The sequence below is a fragment of the Nyctereutes procyonoides genome, unplaced genomic scaffold (assembly GCF_905146905.1).
Source record: "Nyctereutes procyonoides isolate TBG_1078 unplaced genomic scaffold, NYPRO_anot_genome, whole genome shotgun sequence".
NCBI lineage: Eukaryota > Metazoa > Chordata > Mammalia > Carnivora > Canidae > Nyctereutes > Nyctereutes procyonoides.
Genome location: NW_026575120.1, coordinates 35,288,609 through 35,301,245, shown reverse-complemented (window position 1 = coordinate 35,301,245; position 12,637 = coordinate 35,288,609). Strand labels below are relative to the sequence as shown.

The 12,637-nt window shown below is 45.4% G+C and overlaps 1 pseudogene and 1 gene segment (V, D, J or C); both read right to left on the bottom strand.

The window, feature by feature from the left end:
* Window positions 1-8,581: 8,581 nt before the first annotated feature.
* On the bottom strand, window positions 8,582-9,054 carry LOC129515890 (T cell receptor beta variable 19-like). The segment is given in 2 exon segments: window positions 8,582-8,874; window positions 9,006-9,054. Coding segments are annotated over 2 exon segments (342 nt in total).
* A 2,924-nt stretch (window positions 9,055-11,978) lies between these two features.
* Window positions 11,979-12,369, bottom strand: LOC129515889 (histone H2B type 2-K1-like; annotated as a pseudogene).
* Between the last annotated feature and the right edge of the window lie 268 nt (window positions 12,370-12,637).

The window sequence follows — 12,637 nt, the reverse complement described above, 5'->3', positions numbered from 1 at the left end:
ATTAGCCTCGCTCTCCTTTGAGGCTGCTCGGTGCGGTGCCCTGGACAGTGTCCTAGCAGGACACTCTTGTCAAACTTGGAGGGTATCTGTGTATTCTGAATCTTTATGATGAAAACTGATAGAGCACATTTATCACTTAGAACTGCGAGAGCATGAAACTTCCACTGTCGTCACAATTGCACTTTGGTATTTTAGACGCCTCACGTCCACCCTGCAGAGGCAAGTCCAAGCATATTCCTACCCTTGCTTCTCCACCGGCATGGGTTTTTTAGCTGCTGCCTTTTCCAAGAGGCTCGTCAGAGGCTGGGGTCAGGCCCCCAGCGTGGATTAGTTCACGGGTCTGTACCCAGATCACACTGTTCGGCGCAGGGCTCTATCCTCGTTAGGCGACTACACACCCCGTAGTTGCGGGAGCTGGTGGCTGCTTTCCTCAAGGTTGGGGTTTGCTATATCTTTCTTCTTTCTCCTCTTTTCTCTGAAGCAGGCAGGGATGACAGCTGCTAACTTCAGTCACCTCACATTTTTACCAGCCAACGTGGTTTCTTCGTCTGCTGCGGGCATGCAACCTCTTTCTGGCTTTCTGGTCTCCACCTGCTGCTCCACGCAGCAGCACAGCTGTGCCCCCGGGTGCTGAGAGTCCTGGGGGAATCCCGGCCGTGGCTGGGGGGCATCAGGGCGTCTCTTCTGCAGTCCAGCTGCGACATACTGCTCCCTTTTCTGGGTCACTGTGTCCTTCCTGCGTTGGGGTGACGTTTGTGGGGATTGCACAGTGTTTTCCCTCTTGGATACCTTCAAGTTTGTTTTGTGCTTTGTTGTAGCCAGAATATTCTTGGCTGGGGTGGGAGTGGGGGATGGAGGAGGAGGAGAGAGCAGAGACTGCCCCCCCCCCCAATTGCTTCCAACCACAGCCAGGGCTTCACGGAGTCCTTCTCTATTTTGCCAAATCATTGTCATCTCCAGGCAAGAGGTGGGTCCTCATCCCAGTTTGGGGGCAGCACTCACACCTCAGAGATGGCTTTCCTGCTTGCAATCCCCTTCATGCTGGGGGCGCATCTCTGACCTTCCCCATTCCCGGCCAGTGAGGCGCACCTGCTCTCAGGACAGCAACTCTGCCCTACGGAGGCGTGTTTTCTCTTCCTACGTTGCTACCGGTGTGGTTCCTTTCAGGAAAAGCATGGCAGGGAACAGGCTTGGCTTCACGTCAGCCCTTGGTGTTTTTCTGTTGTCCTGGGAGTTTTCCATATTCTTGCTGTGGGGCAGGTGTTCTCTGTGGGAAAGCAAGCAGCTTTCATTCTCAAGAACCCTCTTCAAGCCAACAATTTCCTTATTACTTAGTAAAGCTTGGCATCCCGAATTTCATCTTTGGAAATCTTTCACAGTTGACCTGCATCTACAAAGCTAAACCCAACTCTCTATTTACGCCCCGGTCCAGTGGATTTTCCCAGGTTCTATGGTGCTTCCAACACCATAGAAGTGGATAATTACAGCTCAAAGATTTATAGTTCATCCCAAGCATTCTCCATATTAGATTAACCCAAGAGTCAGGAGGCACCTGATTTTATATTCCCAAACTCCCCCCAACCCAGCAGCAAATTCACTCTCCTCAACAGGCTGCTTCCCTCCTCTGCACCCCATTGACAGGGAGGCTGCTCTGGTCTCTCCTTTGTTTCTCTACATCAAAAGCGATGTTGTTGACCTGAGTCCCTAATAGCCTTAGATCATGAGCCAATTGCTGCACCTTCCCACTCTTCCGTCCTAGAACCTTCCTTCTGATCTCTCCTTCTTCAGGCCACCACCTTCAAGACTTTGGAAACTTTTCCCCAATGTGGGGCAGGCGTCTAAGTCTGGGAATCCTGGAGATGGCCAGGAGCCCTGAAACATCTCCCTCCGTCTTTTGTACTTTAACGTAATGTGTTCCGTTGTGTGCTGTCCATCTGTCCATGTCTCTCCCAGGACTTCTTCGGTGTCTGCTCTCGGCCTCCCTCCTCGGAGGCACTACTTAGCAAATCTGTTGCATCTCCCAGCCGTCCTACTGGGCTAACAGTCTCTGGACAACAATATCTATGCCTGCCTCTACTCCACTAAGGAGCCATTTCTGAAAAACCCCTTTAGGAGAACATTAGGTGCCCTTTAAGTGCACAGCAAAATGTATCCTATGGCTGATCCAGAGCCCAGTTATAGACTCTAGAATGTTCACTACACCTCAAATCCTATTTTACTGATGCTCAGGCCCTTGGAGTTGTGAGGAAGTTGCTCTGCCCTCTATATCTTCATGTTATATGATTGACCTTTGAAAGATCTCATGAGAGACTTTTATATAGTGAGTTCTCTTTTAATTGGTGACACGGTGTTCAATTTTATCAAATGTTCCCCTTTATCAGGATCTGAAATGAAACATTCATAATAAGGAATGCGTTTGTGCCCTCTAGTGGAATCTTACTGAAATCGGCAGAAAAAAATGGTCTTAAAGAGGTTCACGTTTCATTATTTTTTAAAAGATTATTTATTTATTTATTTATTTATTTATTTATTTATTTATTTATTTGAGAGAGCAAGAGAGCAAGAATGAGAGAGATCACAGAGAGAAGAGGGAGAAGCAGACTCGCCACTCAGCAGGGAGCTCAATCCCAGGTCACTGAGATCATGACCTGACCCAAAATCAAGAGTTAGTTACTTAACCCACTGAGCCACCCAGATGCCCTGAAGATGTTCACATTATATTTTAAAGATTTTATTTATTCATGAGAGACACACAGAGAGAGGCAGAGACATAGACAGAGGGAGAAGCAGGCTCCCTGCAGGGAGTCTGATGTGGGATTCATCCCCAACCCCTGGATCACGGGATCACGCCCTGGGCTGAAGGCAGACACTTAACTGCTGAGCCACCCAGGTGCCCCTGCTGTTTACATTTTAATCTCCACAAACTGTGAGTGTTTGGATTCAATTAAAAAGGGAACCAAGGTGCTGGATACAATTAAGGTTACTAATCAGCTGGCCTTGATCTAGGGAAGCCCAGTCTAATCACACGGGTCTTTAAAAGAAGGGAACCTTTCCCGGCTGTGTTTGGAGGGAGACCTGGGTATGGAACAGGGTCTGGGAAATGGAACATCGCTGGTTGTGAAGGTAGAGGAAGCAGGTCATAAGGTAAGGGCATTTGATTCTTTTCTAGAGCTTTCAGAAAGAAACATAGAGCCCCGACAAAACATTGATTTTAGCTGAATGAGACCGGTATTGGACTTCTGATCTCCAGAACTGTAAGATAATAAATTTGTGTTATTTCAAGCCATTGAGTATGTGTTAACTTGTTCTAGCGTGCAATCACCGAGACTATAAAGTCATAGCGAGATGTGGTAAGAAAGCGATTCAGGGGCAGCCCCGGTGGCCCAGCAGTTTAGTGCCACCATTGGCTGGGTTTGTGATCCTGGAGACCTGGGATCGAGCCCCACGTCAGGCTCCCTGCATGGAGCCTGCTTCTCCCTCTACCTGTGTCTCTGCCTCTCTCTCTCTCTGTGTCTCTGTGAATAAATAAATAAATAAAATGTTTTAAAAAAAGTGATTCAGATGGGGGAAAAGTGAAGGAAAGGCTAATAACTGGGTGGTGATGGGCATCTGGGCCGTCTTGTGGGTGGGGGTCAGGCCATGCAGGCAGAGGCTCTGTGCCTCTTGCGTTCGCCATCTATGTGCAGAGGATGTGGCTGCATTGATAAACCGCTGGTGCAGAGGGACTCAGGTATCAGGTTCCTGCTGGACTGTTCAAGGGTCAAGGGGAGACCATTCTTCTCCTTTCTCTCTCTCTCTCTCTCTCTCTCTCTCCCTCTTTTTCCTTCTGCATGCTTGAGTGCGTTTGTGTGGTCATCTTGCAGGGGAATGGAAGCTTTAAAATGTATGGGCTTCTGTGGATATGCACAAAGACAACAAATTCTACTTTCCTGCCATTTGGAAAGTGACATCCTCCCTGCCGGCCTCAGCCACCGCACCTCGCTGGTTCTGCGCCACTTAGCAGAGGCCACGGGGTGCACTGCGCCAGCCACGGATGGTCCCACCAAAGGCAAAATTCTTCCCAAGAGAATAGGCCCTCAGAGGCTGGCAGTAACACCTGCTGGAACATTCTGATCCAAAGCCTGTGCAGAGGAGGCATTTGCAGAAATGGAGCATGCCAAGAGCAGAAACTGGTAGCATCCGCCTTTAAAAATGGCATCATCTGATTCAAACTCCTGTCCTTAATATCCCTTTGCCTCTTCAGCTTCTCCCAGAGTGGTTTTCTTCAGCAGCAGCCTTCTTTCAGGGGCTCAGAAGTAGGGCCCCATGTTAGTTTTCTACTGCTGTTGTAACACAGGATTGCAAACCTAGTGGCTTAAAAGAACACAAATTTATTATCTTGCTGTAGGTTAGAGGTTTGACACGAGTCTCATTGGGTTGAAATCAAGGTGTGGCAGGGCCATGTGCTCTTCTGGAGGCTCTGGGGAGAATCTGTTTCTTTGCCTTTTCCAAGTCCTGGAGGCCACCTCCGGTCTGTCTGGGGCCCCTTCTTCTATCTTTGAAGAGAGCCACAGCAGGTGGCATTCTTCCCACATCACTCTGTAAGGACCCATGTGTTTAATTGGGCCCACCCGGATAATCCAGAACAATCTCCCCGTCTGTCTCAACGTCAACTGATTAGCAAACTTAACTGTATCTACAAACTTGATTCTCTTTTACCATGTTGTAAGGCAATATATTCACAGATTCTGAGGATTAGCAAATGAATATTTGGGGTGGGGCATTACTTGGCTTATTAGGAACCCTTAGCTAGAAAAGGAAGGTAAGACTGGGAACTGTTGAAATGTAAGAAATATAATTTTTAGAGGGAGGAGAGGAGGCAAGCTCAGGGCCCAGTCCTCTTAGACATTGCTGAGCCATTCTATCGTTTCCTTTAATGGACATATAATGAATATCAAGTATGTGGCAGGTGCTGTTTTAGACTATGGAAATACATGAACAAAAAAGATGACGTGCCTGTCTCCAAGACGCTGATGATTTTTCATATTGATCATTGAACTTGTGTGCCACGTACGAAGGAAGATTCTGGGAAAGGAATGCTGGAAACACATATCTTCTTACCATAAAGATTTTGTAATCACTTTAATTTGGCATCTGCAGAAAGGAAGAATTGTGGAAGGTGTAGTGGGAGTACTAGAGGAAGGAGCCCACGATCTTGGGAAAACAGAGCACATTTTAGATAGTGCTATTTCAAGTAATATTTTGAAGAACAAAATGAGTTTGTCAGATGGGCCATTCAAGGGAAATATTATGCGCTAGAGTTCAACGTTGCTAGAGTAGAGCGTGCGAGAACGTGAGTGCTAGAAGGCATGGTGGGATTTTCTAGTAGGGTTGTCATTTTACCTTATATATGCAGGAAGTTTGTCCACCACCAGACACCTCTGTCCTGGATAGTTTACTTATGTCTCTTCCCAAACTCACCACCATCCGCAGGGCTCTGCTGGCCTGTATCAAGCTTGGGAGCAGAGTATACACATGCTTTAAATGCTGGTAAGCATTTGGAGACAGAGGGGCAATTACTTTGTTTGTTGGAGGCTGGATCTGGTCAGGTCATTTGGTTTCCTCCTCCTCTGAGAAGGCCTGAAGAGTCTGAAGCACTGGCCCATTCCAGCTACGTCCAGCTCACGGGTCCGTCCTCCCCAGTGCCCGACTGTGATGGACTTAATGGAGAAAGGGATCTGTAACTCAAGAAGGAAAATAAAGAGCTCTTTATCCCAGACTCTCATGAGAACTTGACATTCTAATACAAAGATGTCTTTTTGGCAAGGGATTTAATTTCTTTCCTTTCCAAATACTAAAGGAATCATCATATGCTTCTTTGCATGATAATCAGTTTAGATTTTATATCTGTTAGACCACAGAGGGCCACGGAAAGACGAAGGGGAAGGGAGTGACATGGCCAGAGTTTTGCAATCAGGAAGGTTGCACTTGGTACTGGGATGCTGATGCTTCATTAGTTGGGGGAGGCTGGAGCCTGAGACATGGATAAAGAGGCTACTAAACTTACCTGTGGAGCTGATAAGAGCATAAACGTGACAGTGTTGCACTGAGAGAATGGATGAAAAGAAAAGTTATGTGGGAGTTAGAAATCAAAGCTCTTGGAGAAAGAGTGGGTGTCCGGGGTAAAGGAGGAAGAGAAATGTAGCACAGCTTCAATCTCATGCAAGTAAATGACTCATACTTCAATTCACCAAACCAGGAAACCAGAGAATAGCTTTCAGGGCCAAGATGACATATATCCAAACTCCAGGGGGAGGTGTTCAGTTGGTCTCCTGAATGGACTTAAGTTCAAATTAGGAATCAGGGTGAAGAGGATGGATCTAGGATTCATTTATTATGAAGTAAGGTTCTTGTGCTCCAAACCCCAATCTTGGGATGGCAGACAGCAGCCAGCTTGTAGAGAAAGACAGGAGACTGATGCCATCTCAGAAAGTACCTTTTCTCTCTAAGATCAGTCCTGCTTAACTCATTAATACTTAGGCTACCCCAAAGAGAGTTCTATTGTCTAATCATGGAAGGGGTAGGTCAATTCATGAGAAAGACAGCTTGCCACCCAAGACACTGATGAGTATTCAGATGATCCCCAATTTCTCCAGGAAACTTTCACAAATTGGCTGATAAAAAAAAAAAACAAACTAAAATCACACTAGATATTGTCTTGTTAATTGGATCCTGATATTTGTTGTTTTCCCCAAGGTCTTGCCTTGAGGTTGCTAGTCTTCTGACTCATTGGAATTTCAAAGGATTGTGCTCCCCAAATAATCAATCAACTGAAAAGTTACGTCTATGTTACCTCAAAATTCATAGGAACAAAGCTCATTGTAGATTGCATTTCCTTTGCCAAACAATTTTATTCTCTTCTAAAAAATTCTCTCAACCCTCATTCCATCCCTTTCCCTGGCAGCTGTTCTGGTCTCATTTCTCATCCTTTTCCTCAACCCACGGAGTAAAACAATTTGGTTTCTTACCCTGAGGCTTTGGTGTCCTTCCAGTAGGAGCTAGATCTTTCCTCTTTATCTTTCCTTTGTATAATTTCCCTTTGCTCCTTTTACCAAACTCCAGGCCACTCTACTTTTATACTGTGTCCTTGATAAAACAGTGGGAGGAAAACTTGATCTATTGTGTCCAGGACTCAGAAATCTCTCTCAAGTAGTTTTGAATTCTAATTCAATGTATTTGATTGCATCTAATTCTCTGCATTTCTTGTCCCGATAATCTTGGCATTTGTTCTCCTTTGGTGTGGTAGACAAGATTCTAAGAACAACCTGCAGTGCCCCTTGCCTGTGGTTAATCCCCTCCCCTTTTGAGTGTAGGAGGTACCGGTAAATATAATAAAACCTCGCTCCTGTGATTGAGTTACATTGTTTGGAAAAAGGGATATTATCCACATGAGCCTATGCAAACCTAATCACATGAGTGTCCAAGGCACAGTTTTCTCCAGCTGGTAGCAGAAGGGGAGGCCACAAAGCTTTCAGGCCATCAGCAGGATTTGATGTGCATTTCTGTCTCTGAAGGTGGAGAGAACAAGGGAGACTGCAAGGAACTGTGGGCAACCCCTAGTGACCACAGGCAAGGAAACAGGTGATCGCCATACTCACTCCTACCACCACAAGTAACTGAATTCGGCTGATAATAAGAATGAATGGGGAGAGGAGCGGGCTCCAGAAGAAATTACAGCCTGATGACACCGTGGTCTCAGCAGACCTTAAATAGAGACCCAACACCCTGGTCTTCCGACATGCAGCACTGTGGGATAATAAATCAGTGTTGTTGTAACCTGCCTAATTTGCACCATTTGTTATGCAGCAACAGAACATAAATACAGCTGGTTATCACCCAACATTTTCCTTTGGGGACCTACACAGTGACCCTGTTGCATCTCTGTCTACTCAGCACCATAGGTTTTGATTTTAAAAATTACACTTGCATCTACCCAGGTGTGATTCTGCTCCCTAATAATCCCTGTGAAAAAACACATTTCTTTTGTCTTATTACCAACCCACCTCCCCTCCACTAACTTTTCCCTCCTTCTCGGTAATCTTGAGCCCATGGGTTGTCTGAAAACTTGTCTTGACCCTCTGTTACTCATGCTCGGGATTCCACATCTGAGGAAGCCCCTCTGTCCTACTGAATTTCCTGTGTGACTCCATCAGTCATCGAGAGACACCATCGTAGAATCTTTGAAGGATCTTTGTTAATCTGAGGATTTTGTTCTTTACTTGATCAGAATTCAGTTTTATCAAAATTTTCCCTGCATCTGTATCTGAAAATTGAAGTTTACCATAGGAAATAGGACACTTTAGGTTAATGCTCTCTAGTCTAGCACAATATCATCAGCCAGAGGTAAAGACTTGGATTACAACAGGAAAAATGTCTTGGAGGGGAAAAAAGAAGTAAGGAATATTACAGTCAAGGCAGGGCTTCGGTTCAGTTTTTGTGAGAAAACTCCTAATATGGGTCAGGAATCTTGAGGGCAGTGTTCCTTCACTCCTTGGTTGGCTCCTTTCTTGTGCAGAGAGGATGTGGCTGTGCAGTGCTGTGGCTAACTACTGGCACAGAGGTACACAGATGTCTGGTTGGTGCTGGCAGAGACCAGGGTCAGGGGAAAAGAGTTCAGCTCGTTTCGAGAGACATCATACCCCTCAGGGGCATCTCCTTTTTCAAAGTTGTTGGTACCAGTTGAGTAGTAGATCAGCTGTAGCCCAAATCCTGGGTCTTGGCAATACCAGAACATTGAAACATGATTCATATCCTGCAAGCACTGTAGGGTTAATTCCTTTCCTGTCCCCAAGATCCTATGTCTTGGGAACTGTGTGACCAGAGCATCCTTGAGATCTGTGGCATAAAAAAAGGGGGGGGGGGTCAAATAAAGACAGAGCCCCGGGAGAGGGGTCTGATGCTACCATCCTGAAGAAACTCCTCTAGTTGGAGCCCTGGAAGCCTAGTGGCAGGTGCCCGGGACTCACCTACTTTGACAAGACAAATGACAACACAGCAGAGCAACCTGTTGCTCATGGCAGCGTCAGATGAAGAATGCTGTCCAGCGCTGTGATGAATTTAGTCTCTGAGGCCAACGCTCTTCATTTGCTTCCTGGCCAGAGACCACACCCTCCTTCCTCACTGCTTCAGAAAAGAATCCAAAGTCTCTTAGACTGAACAGAATGTGGCTGGATTCATTTGTCTCGGTCACATGATTGTTTATGATGTTCTTTTAAGGAATGAGCACTTTTTACCCCTATGAACTCTAATCTCCTTTATATGATATATCCTTAGTAATGTGGTGGGTTTGTGTCTTTTGCATTTTTGCTAGACTCTTATGGTACGTTGAGGATTGTTGCATGGACCCTTGAGGCTTCCCTCCAAACACTTCTCTGGAAACTCTTTCCCATTTCACCCTTCTACCCAACTTGAGATTTTACCATAAAAGCCCTCTAATCTTCAGCCAGCTTTATGTTATTCATTTCCATGAGCTTCTGCTCATTAATCTCGGCATGGTTTTCATATAATGCCTGTGCCCCTTCTCTCTCTGTGGGCTGCCTCATAAGGGAGTGAGCGGTATGGTGGAGGGAATGGGGCAACTAAGTGTATACACACAGGAACATCTGGTGGGTGCCTAGAACTTGCTCTGAGGTGATTCGGATCTGGTGTACGATCTCCTCTTAACTGGAGCTTCCTCCAGGCAGAACTGGGTGCAGACATACAGTATGCACCCCCTTGTAGCTACTGATCCCTATGAGTGGTCTAGTAACTGCTCTCAACACCACTTGCTTGGTTGGGGGGAGGGAGCATTCTTGGGAGATTGTGAGATGTGAGTCACCACAGATGAACTGAAGTTCAAATGTCGTAGATGTGGCTTTTTGCTATTTAACATTCTTTCTAGGAAGATTTTCCCCCCTCAAATTCTAGGCCCCCTGAGGGTGTGGCTGTAGATTTCTGTAGATAAGCTGCTAGCAAAGAAGCATGAAGATGTCTCTAGAGCCTGAAGAAACCCTCCTTCTTCTTCCAGGAGACACTGTGCATCAGGGGATCATCTTCAATACTGCCAGCAACAAGTGAGCAGTGGATCAGCTGTCACCCCAATGTTGGGACTTGGTCATACCGGAACATTCTGTTATGAACAAAGTCCTAAAGACATTCCACCCCCACTGCATTCTGTTTTATATCTAGATTCTGGATCACTCTAATATCCAAGTGACTAGTGGGAGAAGGATACACAAGTTATAAGCAGTGTCCACCAAGGCCGCCAAAATTTTGGCCATGAAAAAAAAAGCCTGGTGCTAGAGCCTAGAAATCCCAGTTTATGATTATTCCTAATGTGCCATGATCTTATCTGCTGCCAGGAAACAAAAAGCTTAGTGCCCAGAGGAGCCTGATCCTCAGGGCAGGGTAGGAGGAGCATGTCTTCTTCTAGCTCTCGTCAGCCTGTGGGTGGTTTGCCTCTGATGTCACTGTGTCTGCCCACACCCATAGTCCTGAGTCCTGCAGAGATGGAGTCTTTCTTCCCCCTCACGGAGTATTACTCAGCTAAGCTCAACTTTTCTGGGCAATTCAGAAACAATTGTTCTTTTGGGTCTATACATGCTATTCCTTTGCATTCTTTCTGAATCAGGCTTAGTTTTTCATCTACAACATTCTTTAATAACCACTATTGCCACAGGTTACCAATTAATCTGGAAACTTCTAGAAGGAAACTTCTTGGATCTGAACACCGGTTCTGCCTCTTTTAACTATCATCTTAGGCAAGTGAGTGGACTGTCTCATGCCTCGATTGTACTATCACTGATTTGTGCCGATAAAAGTGTGTATCTGACAGAGTTGTGAATGGCGACTGAGTTAAAGTGTTAAGTGGTATAACAATGCCTCGTATATAGTAACCACTCATTAAGATTTAGCTCTCAAAATAGTTAACTAATAGTACTGCTACTAACGTCATTATTGACTATTGAGTCAATTTTTTTTTTTTGAATCAAATTTCTATTCTGGGGATTTTGTTAGGCAATCACATACATTTTCTGGACCAAATAAAACCTCTGGGAGCCAGATATTACTGATTGCATTTTACAGACTAGGAAACTATCTTTAGAGAGATTCGGTAATGTGGCAAAACTAGAAAGTGACCAGATAAGTCTAATCCCAAAACTGGTAGTATTTTCAACAATTAGTAATGAATTTCTCAAAGATTCTCTATTTCTCTTCCTTTCTCTTTTAAGGGTTTGACAAAAGCCTCATTCCTGCCGGAGTTATTTTTCAATTTACCCTGACTTCTGAATCTAAAACCACATGTGGTATACCATCCCCTATCTGCCTGAAATGCAAAATATCCTTTACTCTCAGGGGTCCTAGGCTAGCTCTGTCTTTTCTTGTTGAAAACCTTGAGCACTTCACTCAGCATAATAAGTCAATCAGAGAAGGACAAACATTATATGGTCTCATTCATTTGGGGAATATAAAAAATAGTGAAAGGGAATAAAGGGGAAGGGAGAGAAAATGAGTGGGAAATATCAGAGAGGGAGAAAGAACATGAGAGACTCCTAACTCTGGGAAACGAACTAGGGGTGGTGGAAGGGGAGGTAGGCGGGGGGGGGGTGACTGGGTGACGGGCACTGAGGGGGGCACTTGATGGGATGAGCACTGGGTGTTATGCTATATGTTGGCAAATTGAACTCCAATAAAAAATAAAAATAAATAAAAAAGAACAAAAAGAAAATGCAAAACAAAACAAAACAAAATTCTATTAACCAAAAAAAAAAAGAAAAGAAAAAAATAGAGACTTAAGAGATATTTCAGACATATACATTTACTCATTTATGCCACAAATATTTTTGAATGCCTGTGATTTCAGGAATGAGGAAGGCTGAGATGAACAAGATAGTTTTTTTTTTTTTTGTTGTTTGTTTGTTTTGGGAGCAGCTCACTCTCTATTGATGGAAGGCCCTGGGTCACTTGGAGCTGGTGTTTGTGGTGACGGCCTTGGTGCCCTCAGATATGGCATGCTTGGCCAGCTCCCCAGGCAGCAACCGACGCTCCGCCGTCTGGACCTCTCAGGATGTCAGTGTGGTCCAGCCCGAGTACTGGGCCAGCCGGGCAGCCTCGCCAGCCAGCCGTTCAAACACATTGTTCACAAACGAGTTCATGATGCTCATGGCCTTGGAAAAGATGCCGATGTCAGGGTGCACCTGCTTTAGCACCTTGTAGATATACATTGAGTAGGTTTCCTTGCGCCGGCTATGCTTTTTGGACTTTATCACCAGAACCACGGCCTCTGCGGTCTCCGGACTGCGGCTGCTGCCCATGCTCGGCGCCCATCCTCCTGCCTGTCCTCTTGGCATGCACAGTCTAGGGGGGAGATGGACATGAATTAAATAATCATATATATAAAGGTCATTGTGGAAATGTGGAAAATGTGCCAAAGGAGTAGTAGTGGGTGTGTGTAGGGGAGAGTTGACCAAGTCTGAAAGCCAGGGAAGGCTTCCCTAAGGAGGGGTATTTAGATGAGGAGAGTTAATCAGATGGAAGTGGATTGAGAATGGATGACTAAGAGTGTTCTAGACAGAAGGAATAGCACATGAAAAGGCCCTGTGGCAAGAGAAGGAAGGAA